The 23,470-nt window shown below is 39.9% G+C and overlaps 2 protein-coding genes across 2 annotated transcripts in view; both read left to right on the forward strand.

Annotated features, from left to right (window-relative positions):
• myo7ba (myosin VIIBa) overlaps positions 1-11,759 on the forward strand; it is a gene marked incomplete at its 3' end in the record, with an annotated part of 45,842 nt that extends 34,083 nt beyond the window's left edge. The window contains exons 39-46 of the mRNA XM_080727319.1: positions 167-280; positions 396-483; positions 668-777; positions 891-1,076; positions 10,791-10,907; positions 11,148-11,231; positions 11,439-11,558; positions 11,673-11,759. Coding sequence (XP_080583445.1) covers positions 167-280; positions 396-483; positions 668-777; positions 891-1,076; positions 10,791-10,907; positions 11,148-11,231; positions 11,439-11,558; positions 11,673-11,759 — 906 coding nt within the window. The remainder of the gene's footprint in view (positions 1-166; positions 281-395; positions 484-667; positions 778-890; positions 1,077-10,790; positions 10,908-11,147; positions 11,232-11,438; positions 11,559-11,672) is intronic.
• Positions 11,760-20,878: 9,119 nt separating this feature from the next.
• gpr17 (G protein-coupled receptor 17) lies at positions 20,879-21,895 on the forward strand (the record flags this gene model as incomplete). Its single annotated transcript, XM_080725591.1, has 1 exon — positions 20,879-21,895. The coding sequence occupies one exon, from the start codon at positions 20,879-20,881 to the stop codon at positions 21,893-21,895; it is 1,017 nt and encodes a 338-aa protein (XP_080581717.1).
• Between the last annotated feature and the right edge of the window lie 1,575 nt (positions 21,896-23,470).

The raw sequence follows: 23,470 nt of genomic DNA on the forward strand, positions 1-23,470 counted from the left end.
CAGTTATTTTATTTAACACTTATTTTAACAATACATCACTTGCATCCCTATTAACTGTTTCAAGTTTCAAGGCAGCTACCAGGTCAAATACTCTTCCAAGTGCTGACAAAAAAGTAAAAAGATTGTGCCGTTTGCTTCTTTATAATGGTATTGTGTCCTTCCTCAGATCTTTGAGGTGGCCACCAGCACCAAGATCAGAGATCTCATCCAGACCATTGCCAGGAAACTCAATCTGGTGTCGGCGGACGGCTACAGCATCTTTGTCAAAGCGCAAGACAAGGTCACCCATTAAACATCAGCATCTTGTGATTCAAGATCATAATAGCCTTGGAGCTGTATCAAAATGTTAATGCCATCCTGGGTTGTAAACAATTTTGCCATTGTGCTCCCTGTAGGTTCTGAGTCTGAATGATCCAGACTACTTCTTTGATAGTCTGAGACTGATCACTGACTGGTCCCAGAGAGCCAAGAGGGGTAAAGATGGTGAGATAAGAATTATCTAACTGGGGTGCCATTGTTACTCACCACGGCTCTGAGCACTGACCTTTAACAAACGTCTTTGTGCATATATTTGTGTGTGTGTGTGTGTGTGTGTGTGTGTGTGTGTGTGTGTGTGTGTGTGTGTGTGTGTGTGTGTGTGTGTGTGTGTGTGTCTGACTGTCTGTAGGTGTGGCAGTAAGCATGACTTCTTACACCGTATTCTTCATGAGGAAGCTGTGGTTGAATGTTTTCCCTGGAAGAGATCTGGAGGCTGATCTAATCTTCCATTACCCTCAGGTACACTCAGTTCATCAGTGAAGTCCAGTACAAGGATTAAGAACAAATTCAAATGAAAACGTTTAAGAACCACCGCTCTAAGTTGTTTCTTCATCTCACATCATCTTCACCAGGAGCTGCCTAAGTACCTAAGAGGCTATCACGTCTGCTCCAAGGAGGACATGGTCAAACTGGGCGCCCTGCTCTTCAGGATCAAGTCCAACAACGACAAGAACCAGTTTGTCATGATTCCAAAGATACTTAAGGAGCTGGTCCCCAACGACCAGCTGAAGGCCATGTCTGAGAACGAGTGGAAGAAGGTAAAGAAGTCTACCGATCAGATGCGTTTTAAGAACTGGAGGGCTAGTTTTTGTAATTGTTATGAATTTCAGTGAAGACAGGGACTGACAAATAAAGAGATCTCCATGTACAGTATGGGCGTATTGATCTGATCGGCGTACAGGTGTGAGGGCCACCACATAGTGGCCTGAACTCTAGATGTGAGGGCTGTGTAGTGGGCCGAAGCTCTAGTCTTTCAAAACAATGTTTTGTCATTTTATCGTCTAATCAGGCTTTTGGGAACACCCAGGACAGTTTTTGAATTTCTTCATTCAGTATTTAGATATTTGATATTCATTTCCCCCGATCTTCCCCCTTCCAGGACCTTCCTATACAAACCCATTATAACTTCAAACTCCATTTTAACCATGATAGATTCAATTAAAACACCTATTTTTTTCTGGTGACTCCTGACACCCTCTGAATACGTGAGCAGGCCCTGTTTTTTCGATAACAATTTTCATTGATTTCTATTAATTCTTTGGGGAAATGAAAATTATTAAATACAATAAAAGATTATAAAAAATAAATGAAAAAAGTTACCGAAAAAACACGGCCTGCTCACATATTCAGAGGGTGTCAACAGAAAAAAGTACCGTTGTTTTCATTGAATCTATCATGGTTAAAATGGAGTTTGAAGTTATAATGGGTTTGTATAGGAAGGTCCTGGAAGGGGGCAAAATGGGGGAAATGAATATCAAATATCTAAATACTGAATGAAGAAATTCAAAAACTGTCCTGGGTGTTCCCAAAAGCCTTATTAGACGATAAAATGACAAAAAGTGTTTTTGAAAGTGAAATATCCCTTTAAGAGAAAAGGACATTATAAGGGTATTTCTCTTTGGAATGAGTCTCAATCTAAACTGTCCCATAAAAACAGCATGGAAAAAAGACTGTTATGGGAAAAGCTACAGGCTAGTGCACTCTAATTTGTGATTTTATGGTTTGATATTTGTTAGGGATTTTAGGCTGTTTTCAGTGTTATTTAATTCATTGGTGATATGTATGTTTATTGGACTTTATTTTAATGTATGTTGCTGGACTATATTGGAAAAAGGTTTTTCATTATGCTTTTATGTGTTCATCCAAGTTATATTGTGATTACCGGTACTTGTATTTCTTTTACCAAAACTGTACTGTAAATCAAATCAAATCAATGGGCGCTGCAAACTGCTCTGCTTTGTACGTAGACTGCACAAACAGTCCATTTTACAAAACTACAAAACGTGTCCTGTCCGATCAGACTCTACAGTAAGCCAAATGTATGCTTTGTCACACAACATATTGGGAGTTTGTAGGTCTGCTATTTTCTACGCGCGGGAGCGTTGTGTGACTAAGTATGAATCAGGCTTTAAGGCTTGTTTTGTCCGCCTGACGAATTATACATTCAGCACCCAGGTGAAAAAGAAATATATTTAATATATTTTCTATAAATATATTAAATATACTTCTTTGTATTATACTTAAGTTGTACTTAAGTAGCATTTTTATGAAACAAAAAAATACATTTAAAGTGTATTTTTAGATGTGTATCAAGTACTTATAAAGTATACAAAAAATACATTTAAAGTGTATTTTTTAGATGTGTATCGAGTACATATCAAGTATATAAAAAATACAATTAAAGTGTATTTTTTGGATGTGTATCGAGTACATATTGAGTATACAAAAAATACATTTAAAATATACTAAATAAACTAAATACTAATACACTTAAAATATATTGTTAGTTAATTAAAAATACTGATTTCAAGTATACTTTTTAGTAATTTACTATTATCGTACTACAAATGTATTAGTACTTAATATACTAGTCTGCAGTTTACTTTTTAGTGCTATACTGCTAGTGCACTTCAAGTATATTAATACTTAATATACTGGAAGCAGTTTGTAAAACATAATTTACTTAAAATATACTGACACTGCATTTGCTACACCTTCTATACAGTAATATTGGTAACATTACATTCAATCAGCAAATTTCTACCTTTTTAATCATTCAAAACAGATATTAAACATAACCAGATGCATGTGGCAGGAACTTGTGTACAACTCTTTGACAAGGTTTGTCATTTATTTTCAATTTTAACACAAAGTGCTTGCAGTGCAAGTCAGCAAACAGACCTTAAACAGTGCTCTAGTGCAAAGAACATAGGTATAGTGCAATTACAATATTTCTTTTCTTTTACAGTAGTAACATCAGTAACAAAAGTGCAGAAAAAACTCTAGCGCTGCCAAAGATTTAGGACTTTGTAGAAAAACTAAACATTGTAACATCAGTAACAAAAAAAGTACAAATGATTCAATGAAAAATGGCTTACAGATTAAGGCAAGGCTTGAGATAAGTTGTGTAGGCCTTTGGCCAGCTTGTGGGTTTGTTCAGTTGTTGCACTTCTTATTGCACCTCGAAACTCTGACACTGTTGTGGTGTTGAATTCCGCCCTCACCGTTTCTGCAAGACATTTAATGAATAAGCAAGGTCAGTGACCATTTCAGTGAATGAGGTAGTCCAACATTAGACATACAGTACAGCTTCTCCAAATGTTAAAGGTTTTGGCCATGTGACCCAACCTAACATCCAGTGTAGTCCTAATATGTTGTCCCTGTCAAGCATAAATTGAAGGTCAAACCATCCAACACTAGAAATGTCTCCCCGTCTGATTTTGTCATTCTAATCAATGGACAAAATTAATGGTAAAAAATAAATAATAATAATAATAAATAAATAAAACACTCCTAACTACTTGAGCTGTATTTGGGTAAAGAGATAATATAAAGACAATTTCAACTAGGTATTAAGTCACCATACCAAGTCTGATGAGGCAGTAAAAACATTTTATTTTCATATCCCAAAAAAGGTAATATTGTTGACATATGATATACCGTAGTTGGTTTCTTCCCAACACCAGATATACTGTATACAAGTCACAGTAATTATGTTGTGATGTTCAGTGACACTGTTTGACCAAAATTATGATTACGTCATCACCAATGATGCCATAGGCATTCGAACAGTGACGATTATTTTTCATATATTGTGTCCTGTGCATGCCAATAGAGCAGGCTACACTTCCCAGCAGCCGAGCTAGGTGTGGTGAGTCCAGAGGGCCTAGTGTCTCTAAAAGTCAGACTACTGGATAATATATTTGGGGTATTTGATTCTGTACACTTACCTATCACAGCTTCGACCAATCTTTGGTCCAGTTGGGACTTGGGTGGTTTTCCCTCTGGGCTCTTTCCTGTGAGGTTTGAGTTTCTGAGGACATCTCTCCCAAAGACCAGTTGGCAGAGCTCCTGGGTGAATAGACACTTTGGACCTGTTGAGACGTTCAAACTTGGTCCTCGGCACTTGCACATTTGAGTTTGGGAGGTAGATTTGTACCAGCAGGTCGGATCTAGAGGGAGATATCTGGCCCTGCACATCCGATAGGGAGACAGACAGACAGACAGACAGACAGACAGACAGACAGACAGACAGACAGACAGACAGACAGACAAATAGTTAAGTGCTTAATAACACATGAATCACAAATTACAAAGGTCACTTGCCTAAGGCCTGATTTACACTGCCAGCCAAATCCAGCCTGAATCCAATATGTGTCATATCAAGATTGGAATCTGATTTGCTTAAAATAGTCTAAATGCAGACAGGTCACTTGCAGGGCACATGAAATCCGATTTTTACAAACCACATCCAGAGGTGGTTTCAAATCTGATTTATAAAGATGTGTCTGTCTGAATGCACCAATCTGATCTAACGAGCCAAGTCACATATCAAACTGTCCAAAACGTCATTTGCAGCACGACCCGAGCACCACTGAATTGTCAGTGCGAGAAATGCATTTTGATTTGCATATTTTTTTACACTACAGAAGAAATGGCGAGCAGCATTCAGTGGACAGACAGAAATTCAATGCCTTCTAGCACTTTGGGGGTATGCCTCAGTACATGAGAAATGTACAGGAACAATTCCAATTCTTTTTAGGGAAAAAATAAATACATTAAATACAATAATTGATTAAAATAAAATGAATATGAAATATCTAAATACTGAATCAAGCAACTTAAAATCTGCATGGGGTGCTCACAAAAGCGTGAGTAGACCTTAAAATAACTCCCAAGTTTGAAAGTGAAATATCCCTCTTGTAAACAATTATTTTAGAACAGTCTATGCATGGGCACATTACATGAGGAACTTAAATATTCTGAACACAAAAAGCACAACCTGTTTGACTCGACAATAATTTAAAACGTGCACTCTTGTGTTATACAAGACTGTGGCGATTACATTTTGCCTATTGGGGCTGTTGCCCCATTGTACTGTTGGTTCTCAAGTGCTACCATGTTTCTACCTCGATCACAAGCTTCTGTGAACCACTTCGATAGAGCCATCCCTCCTCCTTCTGGTGGCTGTCCTGTATGAGTGTGTGGTGATTTTCCGATGGCCTTAGAGAAAGAGAGAGATACATTTTCAGCCTGCTGCCGCTGAATGCATGCACTGTGGGTCATCGTCATGTGTGACAGTCGGGCTCCTCAAATCACCCATGGTAATTCTTAATTTGCTTATTTATATAAAAAGCAACATTTTATTATAAAGCCTAAATATAAATATGATCAAGCCTGTGCATTCTCCATGTTTCCAACTCAAAATGCTAGATTATAATTCTGGACCGGACCTCTCTCTCGCTCTCTCTCTCTGGGACATCGGATCTCCGTGCCGTCGGATTTTCAGGCCATCAGAATATTGAGATTTAGCCGTCCTGTATGACTATCACAGTTCTTCTTTGGTGTCCCTAAAAATAAATGACAAGAAGCAATTTAATAATTTGTAATGCTAGCTTGCTTTTTACAATATGAAACCTTATGAGTCAGACATGCTTTAAAAAGCTTTATATTTAAAAAGAACTGAGTCAAATCCAAGAACAGATTTGATAACAAACTAATGGATTGGCCATCATAACTGTCTGATCTAAACCTGATTAAGCATTTGTGGTAGCAGCTGGTCTTAAGGCCCATTCCCACTGGGCCAGATAACAGATATCTGATATTTTTCCATGCAAAGTGGATGGTAGATACAGATTAAAAAAAATATTTGCCACATATAAAAGTATCTGTGGCAAATATTCTTTTTTATCTGCATCTACCATCCACTTTGCATGGAAAAATATCTGGAGAAATATCTCCAGATATCTGTTATCTGGCCCAGTGGGAATGGGCCTTTAGGGTGGAGAGTTGTACTACAAGCTAAACACACGGCCAAATGATACAAGAAATTGCATGATTATGTATAGAACTGACCACAATATTGCTGCATGCATATTGAGGATTCTTTGCTGAAAATGATGTGATCCCTTCTCAATTTTCTGTGGCATGCTTCTACTTGTGTACATCACACATCAAACTTTTTTGCCAAACAGCATTTAAAGTTAGAACGACAAAAGGAAAGTTCATGGACATTTTGAGTGAGAAAATAAAAGTCAACTTTACCATATAGATTAGAACATCAAAAAATGCAGGCTCGGAAGGACCTCTTGCCATGTCCCAAGATTGGACACCGTGAGGAACACTATCATCCTCCAGGTACAGGTCTAGTGAACTGCCAACTGCAACCATGCCAACCTGAGTATGATAAAAGTCAAAGGAAGGAAATGCTAAAATGGTGTATTGAGTGAACAGCCCCCCATCAATGCCCGTTGTGTGCATGCAATCAAAAGGAACAGACTGATTAGAAAATACAACTACATTTTGAAGGGAATAAGAGATTTGAACTTACAACAGGTTCCAGTGGACCGGCTCTGTCGTTTCCCTCTTGAGGTGCTCACATTTGGGGTTCCAGTGGGGCGGAGGTTTGCAGTTAGGATGCTTGATATCAGTATTCTACTGGGACTGGGGGTCCTACTGGAACTCGGCTTCCTACACATAATTTTACATTTCAAAATGTTAAATTCTCTGTATATTTTAAAGGGAAAAAAAATTGAATTCCATACTTTACATACATGCGGCTCACTCTCTAGGAGCTGTTCATTCCACAGTGAGGTCACTTGACAAAACATATAAACAAGTAACTTTAAGCAGTAGCATGCTGTGGGCTAGACCGCTAGACAATGCATGTCAAACAGCTCATACAATATATGAGAAATATGCAGCCTGAAAAGGTTGAGAACCACTGCTCTAAATATTCTGACAACATAGACATATTGTACTTTACTGTTATGCCTAGACAATATTACACTGCAGCTTTAGCAGAGTCAGATTTTAAACATTTAAGACTTTATAATACCACTCAGAATTATGTTCAAGTTGAGACTAATTTATCAATAAACAACACCAATTACTAAGACCTATTACTAAGACTAGAGTCTACACAAGAAAACTAGTGTACAACTAAATAAATGCAACTATGGGTGCATTTATTTAGTTACACTAATATGAGGTATATCTATGCAAGACATTGTCCCACACAAAAATATCCAATAAACTTACAAGGGTACTAGCAACACATTCTTGAGGCTTTCAAAGTAAAACATGTTCATCTTTATGAGAGATCAGATCCATGACAACTGACAACTGCCTTTAGGAACCGTTGTGACACTTATTTTCACTGAAGAACTGTACATTAACATTCACACTTTATAATATTCACTGCTGATGCTTGTTAGTTAAAACCAGCCACCACAATGTACAGCAAAATCATTTAATTGAAACATACTAGATTAGCATTGAAAGACACACATACTGTGTATATTATTCATTCAATGACTGATGGTCCCTGGACCACTGGTTTAAAACCACTGAACTAAAATATGACTAACATTGGCAAACGTTATCAGTTTGCTAGCATTAGCATTGAGTTCTACTCATTTTTTTACATAAACAACAGACAGCAATCAACACTCATGTGACCCCCCAGCACATGTAGATAACCATAAAGGTATAATATCTAGACTCACTGGTTGAAACAAGCACATTTTAGTCCGGTAAAAAGAATGAAGGGAGGAATAAACAATGTACTGTACTTACTTCTGTTGCTACCCCTCAGTCTCCTGGGAGTGTATTCATTCCAGGAAATAGATCGGGATTCGGGGAATACAGCCGTTTTTGGTTTTAGTCCTGCTCGTTCAATCCATAGAGGTAATATTATATATAAAGGTTTAAATACTTTACTGCGAGAGGAGCGTAGTTGGTAGTTCAGCGTACCCGGTCCGGTATGTACGTTAGCGCGCCCGCTACGCTAAATTCAAAATAAATCTCAGGAAGACGTCACTTCCGGACGTCGCTTCCTATCGTGCAGCGCAGCCCAACCAATCACATGTCCCCTTTCTGTCACATGGGCAATCTTGCATCCTGGGACTTGTAGTTCACTATGGCATTTATCAACCAAACTTTAGTTTAGAGACATGAACATTATTAACATTCTGTCACAGACATCTGTATTCTTTCATTGCGTTGATACACTTTGAGATTTGTTTCAAATGTTAAGTGCTATATTTATAAAATGTATTCTTATTCTTATTATTAAATAAATATAAATAATAAAATAATGAATACAAACAAATAAATGAACTGGGAAGTGGACCCCACTCCCTGATAAGCCTGTGGAATTGTAGGAGTTGATGAGGCATTACATTTAGTCTGACTCTGTTCCACAGATTGTGAAAATAGCAGATCTCCAAGCTCACAATGCCTCACATTGTAAGCTTGTAGATCAGCTATTTTGAAATGTTTGCCTCTTCCTTATTCTTTTACAATTGGCACACTGGCATATGTGTGAGAAAGGAGTTTTCTTTGAATTTAAATATTTCAAATAAAGGTTTTTAAATTAAGGCCACTGACATCTGAAGTATACAAATTATATATTCATTCAAACTCCTAACTGTGGCTGGGGACAGTGAGTGGAGTGGGAGTCTAACGATCATTACATACTGATATGAAAGCAAATATCTCCAAAGAAAAATAATAAAGGTTATATATTATGGACAATCAAAGTTGGAAATGTTACATTTTGATTTGGTGTCATAATTAAACGTAATATTGATATGGCACACTGACAATCAAGGAAATACAACATGGCACTTCATGTCAAAAGTGTTGCTGACCCCTGGTATATTAGAATGCACCTAAGTGCATGACTTGTTACGAATATACTGTTAATTAATATATGTAGTATATCTGACAACAAATGTATGTGAAGGAGAACTTACTAGTATATTGATAAATTATAATATATACCGGTAGATAAAGTACTTAAAATATAATAATAAAATATTATATATATTTTAAGTATAACTTACAATGAATGCATGTTGAGGAGAACTTGCAATGAATATATTGTTAAAATACTCAAAATATAATAATTTAAACTATATTTTTGATTATTATAACTTAAGTATGTCTTATAATAAATACATGTTGAGGACAACTTGTTATGAATATATTGTTAAACTACTTAAAATATAATGATTGAAAATATATCTTTGATCATTATAACTTAAGTATGTCTTAAAATAAATACATGTTGAGGACAACTTACTATGGATATATTGTTAAACTACTTAAAATATAATGATAGAAAATATATTTTTGATTATTATAACTTAAGTATGTCTTATAATAAATGCATGTTGAGGACAACTGGCTATGAATAAATTGTTAAAGTACTTCAAATATAATGATTGAAAATATATTTTTGATTATTATAACTTAAGTATGTCTTATAATAAATGCATGTTGAGGACAACTTGTTATGAATATATTGTTAAAATACTTAAAATATAATTATTGAAAATATATCTTTGATCATTATAACTTAAGTATGTCTTCAAATAAATACATGTTGAGGACAACTTACTATGGATATATTGTTAAACTACTTAAAATATAATGATTGAAAATATATTTTTGATTATTATAACTTAAGTATGTCTTATAATAAAAGCATGTTGAGGACAACTTGTTATGAATATATTGTTAAAATACTTAAAATATAATTATTGAAAATATATTTTTGATCATTATAACTTAAGTGTGTTTTATAATAAATGCATGTTAAGGACAACTTGCTATCAATATATTTTTAAAGTACTTCTAATATAATAAACAAAAATACATTTTTAATTATATCTATTTAAGTTATAATACAAGAAAACATGATGTGAATACACTTTTAAAAAACACATTTTCAGACTATTAGAAATATATTTTATATTTAGTGTACTTACAACAAATGTACTAAATTACAAATTAAGTTATGTTGATTTACAGTGTATTTTTTTTTAATATAATTATAGTGCATTGTCATCATATTTATTACTAATTTACTAAATATGAATTGGGAAAAATGTACTATAAATATGCTTGGACCCAAGTACAAGTATACTCCTAACATACTTAATGTGAAATAAATATACTTAAGTATATAAAAAATATATTCTTTTTTCACCTGGGCAGGATCCCTCGATTTGCATATATGAACAAAAACAGCAACTTTCCTTCCTTTGTTTTCTGGCTCAAGTCAATGACTGCACTGTAATAGGCTATGGGTCAGAAGTTCACTCAAAGTAATAAACATGCTGTTTATGAGATGAGAACATTATACGCTACCTCAAAAGCGGATGTTGAATATTAATGTTTCCGATTTCTATATTTATTTCCAGAATAGCATTTTTGTGACCACATTTCTATATATTTATCTCCAGAACATCGTTGCCGCTTATAACAAACAGCCTGACATGACGGTTGAGGAAACCATGGTCGCATTTTTGAAGGTGGTTTGTCGGTGGCCATCGTTTGGCTGTGCATTCTTTGAAGTGAAGGTAAGGCCTGATTTATATTTAGTTTTTATATTTAGTGCGCCGGTGTCTTACACCATAAATAGCAGACCTACAAGCTCAATACGCATCACAGCATGACACATTGTGAGCTTGTAGATCTGCTATTTTCAGTGCAAGACAGTGACAGTGCAGAGTACACCATCTGTCTCTTTGTCTACCTCTCTCTCTCTCTTTCTCTTTCTCTCTAATAAATACACATTTGTGACGACTGATTTTCTTCAGCAAACTTCAGAAACGAAGTTCCCCGACATTGTACGAATCTCTATTGGCAAGCAAGGATTCACAGTCATCCATCCTAAAACCAAGGTAAGAGCTTCCCATATTCCATTCAACATCCTAATGGATATGTTTTCATTATGAGTAATAGTAATTATAGAGAGCAGAAATGATGCATGGCTCCTAGGCATCAAGGGTGGTGCAGGGGTCAAATTCCTGCCTACCACCATGAAGAATGGTCGTTGAAAATATTTAAAAAGTTAAAGAAATTATGCACAGCTTCTTTTTCTCCTGCAGGAGGTGTTGGCCACTCACCCCTTCAACCGCATTGCTAACTGGTGCAGTGGCAGCACCTACTTCCATATGACGGTGGGCAATTTAGTCCAAGGGGACAAATTCCTCTGCGAAACGTCACTGGTAAGAAATTCTCATGTTCTACTGAATCCGTCAAGTCTTTGAAGTATGTTTTGGTCTGTAAAGAGAGGACTGTTAATTTATGTTCTTAATTTCTCTGTGTCTTCATTTTAAAAGGGCTATAAGATGGACGACCTCATAACATCCTATGTCAACATGTTCCTCAAGGAGAGGAAAAGCGGGGCCCAGCGCATCAACATTTGAGTCTTAGATGGAAGTATACTGAAGTACTGTAATTAGACAAGCCTGGACCAGCCTAGGCTACTATAGCTCCAACTGCAAAGGCTTGCAAACTTGAAAAAGAGTTAATATATTTTATAGAACAGGTCCTTTTACACTTATCACGTGGAACGGGACAAAGAATTGCCCATGGTTATAAATATTGCCTGCTGCTTGTTGTCCCATATTCTCATCTCTGTAACTCATTAAATCAGTCCACCGCCTATGCTCATACTGTAACTATGCTCCAATAACCTTTAATCTGGCACCCTTCTGCTTCTGTAGTCTCGCGGGCGTTCCTCCAATCTCGCTCCACTCCGAATGGAGGTCTGCAGAAGCTCTCATTGGAAACAGTGGATATAGAATGAGCGAGCAGCTCACTTGCTGCATAGATAAGTACATGTTGTTTAAAGTATAGTTATATATGCACTGCACAGTATATAATGTATAATGTGATATTGATTTTTCAAGAATTCTTGCGTTTTCTTAAAAGAATTGTGCGTCTTTAAAGGACCATATCATATGATGCTTTGTAGCATGCTGAAATACTAAAATATCTAAAAACACAGATTGAACACAAAAAATAACTCAGGATTGTGTTGATCGTGTCTCAAACAACAATAAAATAAGATCTGGTTGTCCCAGAGGTGAAATGGTCCTTTAACTATTTCAATAGAAATGTACACAGGTTCTCCAAAAGATGTAGCCTAATGAGTATTGGCTCTATCTGACTTAAAACAATGAAATATTCAATGGAAAATGTAGATTTCTTCCACATGATGACTGTATTTAATGAAGAATTCCTTGTTGAGACGTTTTCTTTGCTGCCAATGCTGACAAATAAAGCCTTTTCTCCGTTCCTTTTGGGGAACTCTGCTCATTTGGTAACAGGAGGAGCCGTTGGCAAGACCTTCGGTTGTTGATCAAAATCTTCAGCAGACAGAAAAAAGTGTTTTTCAATCAGCCTTCACATCAGCTGGATGTGAATAACATATTTATTTATGATGACAGGCGGTCACGCCACACCATGTTGTTGCTGTGGGGCGATGGGACGCACAAATCAGACAAAGAACCATAAAGCCTGATCAAAATTAGCCAATCTACAAGCACTCAACGTGTCGCAGCCCGTGGCTATGTGGCTGATGGAGCTTGTAGATTTCAGTGCGCGACACCCGCGAGCAACCGAGCATAACTCAGGCGTAACAAAAGTGGGGGCCATCCCAATTAGTAGCTGGCAATAGATTAACAGAGCAGTGTGATCTGCACAGCTCTGCCTGCATAGTGGCTCCATTGAACGGCTACAGATTACCATTTGCATATCGATGTTTCAGCCCATAGTGGAGAGACAGGAGAGAAGTGTCCAAAACACACAGCTGGGACCTCCACGTATGAAAGAAATATTATCCTCTGTCTGACACCCCCCCACCACAACACACACGCACGCACACGCGCGCACGCACACACACACACACACACACACACACACACACACACACACACACACACACACACACACACACACACGCCACATCTGTCTCATGGCTATGTGGCTGATTATTTGGGGCATTCCAATTCAAGATGCCCCCAGGAGGCAAGAGACCAACAAGGGCCTCTCTTTCCATCAAGCCCCCCCTTCTCCTTCCCCTTGTTTTTCTCTTGCTCTCCTAAGGGGGCACGGGGGGCCCTCGTTGGAACTTTGTTTCAGACCGTCTCTAAAGGATCATCTCTGAGACTTTTAGTCATAAACTGCTCGATTAACTACCCAGTCTTGTATCAAGTGATAGGGGTGGGGAGGAGGAGGAGGGTCTGGGGGTCTTCATGTTAAGAGCATTTGTTCGGTACACCGCCGGGCCCCGTTTCCATGGAGTCATACCCAACGACTCATTGCGACTGAGGCATGCCATTCTTTTCTCCCTGCCGCTAAAATGTGGCCACTTAGTCTGACTCGGGGCTATTGTAGTAGCGCACAAGTGGTTCTCTGAGGAGCGGCGATGGAGAAGAAAAGGGCGGGGTCAAGGTTCAAACGAGACGGCTCCCATCGGGAGTCCCTTTTTCTGTTATCAAATTTGTTGAGACACAAAAAGATCTACAGTCTCATTCCCCGGGAACATCTTGACAGAGAGAAAAGGGGGTGATAGGACAGCATTCCTCCTGTCAGAGCGCCACACAGTTCACACTACTCCCAGCCTTCACTTTGCATCGCTCAGGCGCGGCTGCACTGCCCCTCTGCTCTTCCACCAATTGTTGCTCCGTCTGCAGCAGCCACTGAGGCACTCCTCCTCCTCCTCCTCTAGGAAAGCTAACCTTCAAGCACTCACAAGCTCTGCAGAGGTGGGTAAGTCTTTATTTTATTGTATTCCTTAATAAATGCTTAGTTTTTACCAGTTTTGTGACAACTTTAACAGTGAGTCTTGTCTTTATTTGTTTATAGATGTACAGTAATTTTGGAATTTGGAAAAAAAGTCCTTGTTAGGGAAATCTTTAATTGTGGAATATATTTCTCAACGACCACTTTTTTTATTCAGCATCAGAAATGTATCTATCATTGTTTTTGATAATGTTTTCTTTCTTTCAATCATAATTATTTTCATTATCACCACAAAACTTCCCTCTAATAATCCCTCAAAAGAAAATGCCTGCCTCTAGTGTTCAGATAATTTCACAAAGTATACAAATACCATCATCTTCTAATTCAAGGATAGATGGATGAATTCACATTGATGGAGAACAGTGCTATTTCAGTGTCATTACTGAACCTCACAGTGGCTTGGTTGCACCTGCGTGTCAGTGTTTCTGTGGGAATGTGCAACATTGCTGGGCTGACAGCATCAGTGTGCACTGCATATTTGCTCACAATGAGCTACTTTCAATAATCTCTGAAAAGCCCAACACCAAGACGCGAGCAATCCTCTTTGTCACTCTTTACAAGAGAATGCCTGTACAGATTAGTCTAACCAGATCACCGTGATGAAGGCATTCTGGGATTGTCTCTCTTCAGGATTAAGCCCGGTGGGGTGGGGTGGCTTGGTATTTGGGTGAGCTTTTGCATTCAAGTGCGCTGCCCCCGGTCTGTTGTCCCTGAGGAGACCGGCAAGCTTTTCTTTCCGGGACTTTTGCTCCTTTAATGCCAATTGCCAGGAGTAGGAGTCAGGTCTCTGGCTGAGAAATGCCCTTCCTTGTCAGTCCCACAGCTCCACTTTGCGTTGCGTTTAGTCGTTTACCCACACTCACGTGCACGCACGCACGCACACGCACACACGCACGCACGCACAAACACACACACACACACACACACACACAAAAGAGGTGCTGCTACACAGGGGCGTCACACCAAACTCTGGGCCCTGGGTACAAGGATTCACTGCGGGCCCCCCATGAATGTTAACTATTGAAAAATAGCAGATATACAAGCTCACAGCGCGGCACCGAGTGCCGCGCTGCGAACTTGTAGATCTGCTATTTTTGAAAAATCGTGAAAAAATGTGTGCAAGAAACCTATGTTTCCATGTCCGTGATGCTGAAACGTTTTCACGTGAAGGACCCCCAAAATGATATGAATTTGGCCACGGACCCCCATCTCAAAATATTTAGTTCCAGCCCCCCCCCCCTTGAGTTACAAATGTTCGCTTAAAAAATACATATTTAAAGATTTGCACACATTTTCACGACTTTTCAAAAATAGCAGATCTAGAAGCTCGCAGCGCGGCACTCGGTGCCGCGCTGTGAGCTTGTATATCTGCTATTTTTCAATAGCTAAAGTTACTAGGGCCCCTCCACCTTGGGCCCTGGTAACTCAGTCCCACTTTCCTACCCCTTGTGACGCCCCTGCTGCTACATCTGGCAGGCTCCTTTAGGGACACAGGTCTCTGGACAGTGTGCTGATGAAAGGCTGCTGTGGCTCAGGCAGATAAAGGATGTTTTCAGCCAACTGTCAATTGTTTCCACAGCTTTTGTGGGGGTTGGGGGGGTGGGTGGGTGGGTGGGGGGGGGGGGGGGGTCAGGTCCTACAATTGGCCTAGCTTTTTCTCTAATAGCATTTTATGTTTGTTGAATTAAGTGTGCGTTGTATGTTTTTCTGTCCTCCTGGATCCCTCCCGCTCTCAGTCCCATCGTCTGTGGAAAAACACATTTTGCCCCCCGTCTCACCTCTTCTTGTGTTGTGCTTGGATTCTCTTAACATTTCATTATCTCCGACCTAGAGTCTCAAAGCCAGCGAGTCTGTTAACGATCATTGACTAGTTAAACTTTTATTGTGCAGTTGATGCGGAAGAGACACAAATGCAGTACAAAATGTATGAATTCAGAATTCTTACACTGACAATCCAGTGTCAAGTGTCCAGAGAGTGTCAAGTGTTCAGTGATCAAAAGGATAGGTGTTCTAGATTCTTTATTTTTCATACATACCATGGCTCATATCAAATCAGTGCTGAACCAGTTTCCTCTTTAACTGTTACTCTGATCAATTATACATTTGTATTGGTAAACTTGATTTTGAATAAATTACAGATAAGTAAACTCATTGTGGAGTTGGTTGCGTGGTTATTGGGGAACAGACAGAAATAGTAGAATGCTGAAATTAGAAAGAGTTTTGAGCGTTTGAGAGGAGGTGCAGCTGGTCTTCTTATTTCGTTTTGGGGCGTGTACGGATTTCTTATGCTTTGAACAAATATTTATCATGGGATTGTTCAAGGGGTGGGAGGCAAAGAGTAATCAAATGATTGGTCCGAATAACTGCAAGAAAATGTGTGCCAAAGGGTTGTACTTGAGGATTAGTGTTGTTGCAAGTTGCAACACAATAGAGACGTGGTGCACAGCAGGGGTGTCGCACCAACTTCTGGGCCCTGGGTGCTTTCACTATTGAAAAATAGCAGATACACAAGCTCACAGCACGGCACAGAGTGTCTGCAAAAATCGAGTTGCAAATGTTCGCTTAAAAAATACATAGGCCTATATTCAAATTATTTGCACACATTTTCATGACTTTTCAAAAATAGCAGATCTACAAGCTCGCAGTGAGCTTGTATATCTGCTATTTTTCAATAGCTCAAGTATAAAATAATTCCAGGCCCCTCTACCTTGGGCCCTAGTAACTCAGTCCACTTTCCCTCCCCTTGTGGTACACAGTCACATGGCTGTCCCAGTTGGATGGATAAACGTAAGCCTATCCAGAATGCTGTAATACTGGGAGTGAGTGCCTTTCCAAACACTATTGGTGTTATTTCCTGCAATTCACTGGAATGGAGGTCACTTTTCAGTCAAAATCAGCCCAACATGTATTGTTTTGGCATAGCTGGAGACAAATTATACTTCCTTACTCTCACATTTTTCACATACAGTATTTAAACAAGAAGCGTCACTGCCAGGGTTGGGAAGTAACGCAATACATGCAAGGAGTTACGTAATTAAATGACGAAATAATACATATAACTAATCACTTTCAAAGAAAAGAATAATAATGAATCCTAGCATCCCGTTGTGAACTCATATATCGGCTATTAGAGGTCTGGTGTAGAGGGAAAGAAGGAGCAGAACAAGTATAGAGCCCTGAGGGGCCCCGGCCAATGAAGTATATAGGGTTTAAGTGGTTAAAATACAGTATCACATTTTGCATCTTGCGGGCAAAGTTCAGGGAAGCATGCATGCAGGCAGTGTTATCAACGATGCAAGATAACGTTATGTCCTCAGAATGCCTGCCTGTTTGTTTTCATAACTTGTTTTAAAATCAAAAAGAAAAGGCAAAAAGAAAAGCAAGTAACCTTTGCTGCCCTGGCTACTGCATGTCACAGATGGATAGTTACACACAAGTAACGGACCCCGTTTACATGGCCTTGAACTAAATGCGACACGAGGGGGAGTCAAACCGCCTTCTAATAATGGTTGTCTGGACACACAGCTGCCTCTGAGGGTGAGGATGAGAACCAGATGCATTAGTCTATATGTGGACTGGTATAGGACCAGATGAATTAGTCTATATGTGGACTGGTATAGGACCAGATGAATTAGCTAGTCTATATGTGGACTGGTATAGGACCAGATGAATTAGTCTATATGTGGACTGGTATAGGACCAGATGAATTAGTCTATATGTGGACTGGTATAGGACCAGATGAATTAGTCTATAATGTGGACTGGTAGGACCAGATTAATTAGTCTATATGTGGACTGGTAGGACCAGATGAATTAGTCTACATGTGGACTGGTAGGACAAGATGAATTAGCGTCAGGTACATATGGGCTGGTATAGGACCAGGGGACTTTTTTGATTGGGGGCTCTATTTTGATTGTCTTAAGTACCAGCTCTTATGCCTTAACTTGTCCAAACTGTCTCCGACCACCAAACTTTTCGTCGGAAAGGTCCGGTTCAACAACAAAATGATGTCACTCTCAATGCTGCACGTCAGAAATTCGGAACTCTCCGACGATAAGTTCGGTGGTCGGAAACAGTATGGACAGGCCTTTACGTTAAGGCATAAGAGCTGGTACTTAAGACAATCAAAATACTGCCCTTAGTGTCTTAGGTATATGTGGACTGGTATAGGACCAGATGAATTAGTGTCTCAGGCAGGCCTAGAATTTCATCGTTTTAGGGGCACGGCTATTTGGCCTTTGGTGGTGTCAATTATTTTAGGGCACAAAGGCCAAATGCTAGGGCAGGAAGGCCATCAAATAAAACAAAGTTTAGTCCATTGAAATAATTAATTGAATTTAAGGGTGAAGGATGATTTTGAAATGTAGACTATCTGAAGTGAAAAGAATCTCAGCCCTGCACAAATCAAATAGTAAGTACGAAAGCTGAGAGGGAAGGCGTAGATGGAGCAATTTATAACCCATTTTCCAAAATTGCTTTAAAAGTCAAGTGTAATTATTGTTATTATTTCTATGGCCATCTCTGAACTTTTGTCTACTTCCTTACCTTCTTCACTTTCTACTTTTTCCAAATGATGGCTTTGAACTTTACAAAGGACAACATTTAATTAGAGACAGTGAGAAGAATTGTCACATTGACATCATCCACCAGTCAGTATTCATTGTTTAAAAAACCTGGACTCTTTATTAGACTGTTAATGTCAGTGTTAATAGAGCTGCTTGACGTCATTTAAACATCCTACTTGGTTCCTGTTTTTTCCCCCCATTCTGAATTCCCATAGACTTTTTTCATATTGCGTCATATAAGAACTGTGTTCCAAACACAAACAAATGATCTCAGCGGTTTGACTCATATGGATATGAAGAAACAACTGATGGTGAGAAAACGCTAATGTTACTGTCGCCGAATTAGTTACATTTTCGCCAGAGGTAGACTATCAAATATTAGTGACTGACTACAGAGCCACCTCCCCAACAATATTGTGGAGACAGTTTGTATATGTTTGGACCACAATGCTTATATGAGACGATTTTAAGATGACTCAATGTTATTCTCCATAGAGAAATTACTTCCGCGAACTAGGGGATGCAAGTGACGCCATGACATTGTTACTCTATGTCGAATGGCATTTGAGAAACCAAACTGTTAAGTTAAAATCACATTATGGAGCTCATTCCAATGAGCTCCAGAATACCCCTTATCCCTAAACCTTTTTGACATTGTTAACTACTTTATTATTATTTTTTTAATATTTCAAATAGCTGATCTACAAGCTCACAACATTTCAATGTATTTTAAAATGTTTTTCAAAATAGTAAAAAGAAAAAAGGCAAAGAAGTTTATAGCGATAAGGGGTAAGACATGGATAAAGATATAGCTGAGAATCTCAACAAAAGACACTGTTGTCTACATGACAAGAAAGAGACACTGGTGTCTACACATTGACAAGAAAGAGACAGAGGAGAAAGTGGTACAGTCAGCTGGGGCATTAAGGCCACTGTGGCCTCAGGTCATGCCATTGAGGGGCACATGGCCAAACTGAGGGGCAACGGCGGCCATGGCCTTCATGGCCTCCCTGAAATTCCTGCCCTGGTCTCAGGTACATATGGGTTGGTATAGGACCAGGTGACTTATGTCTCAGGTATATGTGGACTGGTGGTATAAGACCTGGGGCTCTATTATGATCCAGGTCTTATGCCTTATGCCTTAACTTCTTTGCCTTTTCTCTACTATTTTGAAAAACATTTTTAAATACTTCAAATGCTGATCTACATCTGCACGCTGTGAGCTTGCAGATCAGCTATTTGAAATGACCTGGATCATAATAGAGCCCCAGGTGTGGTATTGTCTGATCAGATTCATTAAGGTCATGGAGGTATAGTCATCTTGTCTAAGGTCATCTGTGCACACTGGCATCTCTTGTTAGCTTTTGGGACTGGCAGAGTGACTGTGGTATCTTTTTAGAAACCTTACTTTAGTATAAAATTGAATTTCCACAAGGGTAGAGCGAATATCAACAATATATATTTATTTAACAACATCAATGAGAGCTCTCGAGGCAACATGCATGCTAGTGTCCCTCCTGTCTGACTGTCAGGCCAGTCCCTTCTTATACAAAACAGGAGACCATAAATAGCTGCATGTTGGTTCTTACAGAGGTTTTCTGACTGGTGATGTAGGAGTAAGCATTGGGCAGCTGTCCGGATGGAAAAGTTTGACAAATACACAATAGCACATATACTGACAGTTGTATACATTTCTGCTACCACATGACAACCACTCTTCCCACCTCTTGTCCTTATCTGTGTGTGTGTGTGTGTGTGCGTGCGTGCGTGCGCATGCGTGCGTGTGGAATGGTGTGGGCGGATAGAGAAGTATGATTTCCTGACTCGGGGAGATTGCAAATTAACATTCATTTTTGTCTCAAGGGAGCCTTTTTCACAGACTCAAATGCCAGGTTATAAATTACAGCGTCTTTCACCAGTTACCTAAAACACGTTCTCTACACTGCACAGCATTGTATTGTTGAAATTCTGTAACAATAATATTCACAATTCATTAACAAAACTAAATAATGAACTGGCTTCTGAACCTGCATCAAGTTATGTATAACAGATGCCTGATTTGTACTTACAGTATATGTATATGAGCAGGTCTTGGTGCATGCAACCCCAGCATAAATCAGACCTTATTAATTTATCTATATGTCTTTCTATCTCCTCAGCCTTACAAGACAATGGAGTCCAGTACGTTGGAAGGTCCCACCCTGCTGTCCAACGGGTCTTCAGAAGCCTGTCTGGCGGGGGATGACGCCATGGAGAACATGCTGTTTGGAGGCTACTACGTCCTGGTGTTCCTTCTGGCGCTGAACGGGAACGGCCTGGCGCTGTGGATCTTCTCTCGCCAGAGGGGCACCTCCTCCCCCGCCAACGTCTTCCTGCTGCACCTGGCCGTCGCCGACCTGTCCTACGTGATCATCCTGCCTCTGAGGGCCACGTACCACCTCACCGGGGGCCACTGGCCCTTCGGGGAGGTGCCGTGCCGGCTGGCCGGCTTCCTCTTCTACGTCAACATGTACGCCAGCCTGTACTTCTTGGCCTGCGTGGCGGGGGACCGCTACCTCGCCGTGGTGCACGCCGTGCGGTCGCTGAAGGTCCGCCGCGCCCGCTACGCGCACATCGCCAGCTTCTGCCTGTGGGCCCTGGTCACCGTGGCCATGGCGCCCCTGCTGGTCACTCACCAGACGGCGGAGGTGGACGGCGTGACGGTGTGCCTGCAGCTGTACAGGGAGAAGGCCTCGCGCCGCGCGCTCGTCTCCCTGGGCGTGGCGTTCACCCCGCCGTTCCTGGTCACCCTGTCCTGCTACCTGCTCATCATCCACAGCCTGCGGAAAGGCTCCCGGCTGGAGCCGGCCCTCAAGCTGAGGGCCCTGCGCACCATCGGCCTGGTCATGCTCATCTACGTGGTGTGCTTCCTGCCTTACCACGCCATCAGAGCCATCTTCATCTACTACAGCCACCCCGACATCTCCTGCCAGGCGCGCAGGGGTCTCAGCCTGGCCAACCGCCTGGCCTCCTCCCTCACCTGCCTGAACGGGGCCATGGACCCCCTGGTATACCTCTTCGGGGCGGAGAAGTTCCGCGGCACCATGATGCGTCTCTTCTGCAGAAATAACGGCGGGCTCTCGGCAGCCACCAGCGGTGAGTTAAAGGGAACGCGCGAGAGCTCGCTGAGCGCCAAGTCCGAGTTTTGAGGTGGGGGCGGGCTATTTTACTAGTAAGACGTTTTGGAACTTTCTTTAAATACTGCCGCTTTTATAGCTTTGATAGGGTAAAACAGGGACATGTCCGGTGAACTTTATACAGAACTGTGTCAGTGCAGCGTCCCTGCCAAAGCTGTGCCTAAAAGCCTTGATGGTTATTAGGTTATGCAGAACAGAAAGCTGGTTACACGTGCTAATTAAATCGGATGGCGGGTAAACATGCTGTAAGCCCCTGTAAGCTTCACTCTGCAAACCAACAGCTCATAAATGCTTCATAACACTAGTATATTTCATGCTGACGCTGGAGAGTCACCATTTGTAATGTGTGTCATCACACACACAATGAAATCCAGTGTTAATTCAACTCTGATAGTGAACAGATGTAACCAAAATGTTCTCTATCAGAGTTACCAATGAACACTGATACAGTGATTTTACTATGTAATCATGTGTAAATATTTTGTATACTTTGTGTTATGCTATCCTTATTTTGTAATTGTATGCCAAATATCTGTGTATGTTATTGTGGCCTTCCTTTTTTATTTTTTACTTTCTTTTAAAGACAAAACAAATGAATGAATTCGCGTTTTCTAACTTGTGGCTTAACATATCAAAGTGTAATTCTTTATAAGTTGACGAAGGACTGCAGCGAGAAGAAGACAGTGCTTTCTGCTTGACAAATCTGTTGATGTTTGTCTGTCTCTTTGTGAATTGTATATATTTTCTTTAAGAAACTATTCTATGCATTTTGTTACATTGTTCCGAGGTTTATGATATTGCACTACTGTACGTATTACTCAATAATTCAATTAGTAAGCCAAATTTGACAACATATAATTAAATGAAATGAATGAAACAGAAGCAGCTATATTTAGAGTCTGTGACTTAAAGTTGTAAATGTAGAACTTTTGTATCATTACATAATTGCGCTGTCAAAACTGTTTAGAAACAAACAGTTGTTGTATCTGAGTGAACTTTCATTTCTTGTCTTTTCTCCCCTTGTGATAATAAAATATGTTTTTCATGTAGCACAGTGTAGTATACAATCTATAAAAGAAATGCACACCCATATCAAATGTTTTGACTACAGCAGCAGTGTGCCTGTAACTGTGGTGAGGTCATTATGTACTACAGTATGTTCTCTCTGCTTTGAAGCCTGCGTGAGGCTTTCAGAGTGTGTGTGTGTGTGTGTGTGTGTGTGTGTGTGTGTGTGTGTGTGTGTGTGTGTGTGTGTGTGTGTGTGTGTGTGTGTGTGTGTGTGTGTGTGTGTGTGTGTGTGTGTGTGTGTGTGTGTGTGTGTGTGTGTGAGAGAGAGAGTGGTAACCCCTGTTTAAGACACAGGATGGAAACCTCCTTGTTTGTAATGCTGTCACAGCGCCACATTTCTTTTTTTCACGTCATGTGACTCGAATTGTGGCTTGCCAGATAATTTTTCTTCTCATATTTGAACAAGATTTCCTGTTCATCACGTGAACACGACAAACCATTCTTAACTCTTATTTCCTATAACAGTATACTTCAAAGGCAGAGCAGGCTCTTATGATTCATATAGCACAAGCGTTTCAG

This window comes from Nannobrachium achirus, assembly GCF_963921795.1.
Source record: "Nannobrachium achirus genome assembly, chromosome: 1".
NCBI lineage: Eukaryota > Metazoa > Chordata > Actinopteri > Myctophiformes > Myctophidae > Nannobrachium > Nannobrachium achirus.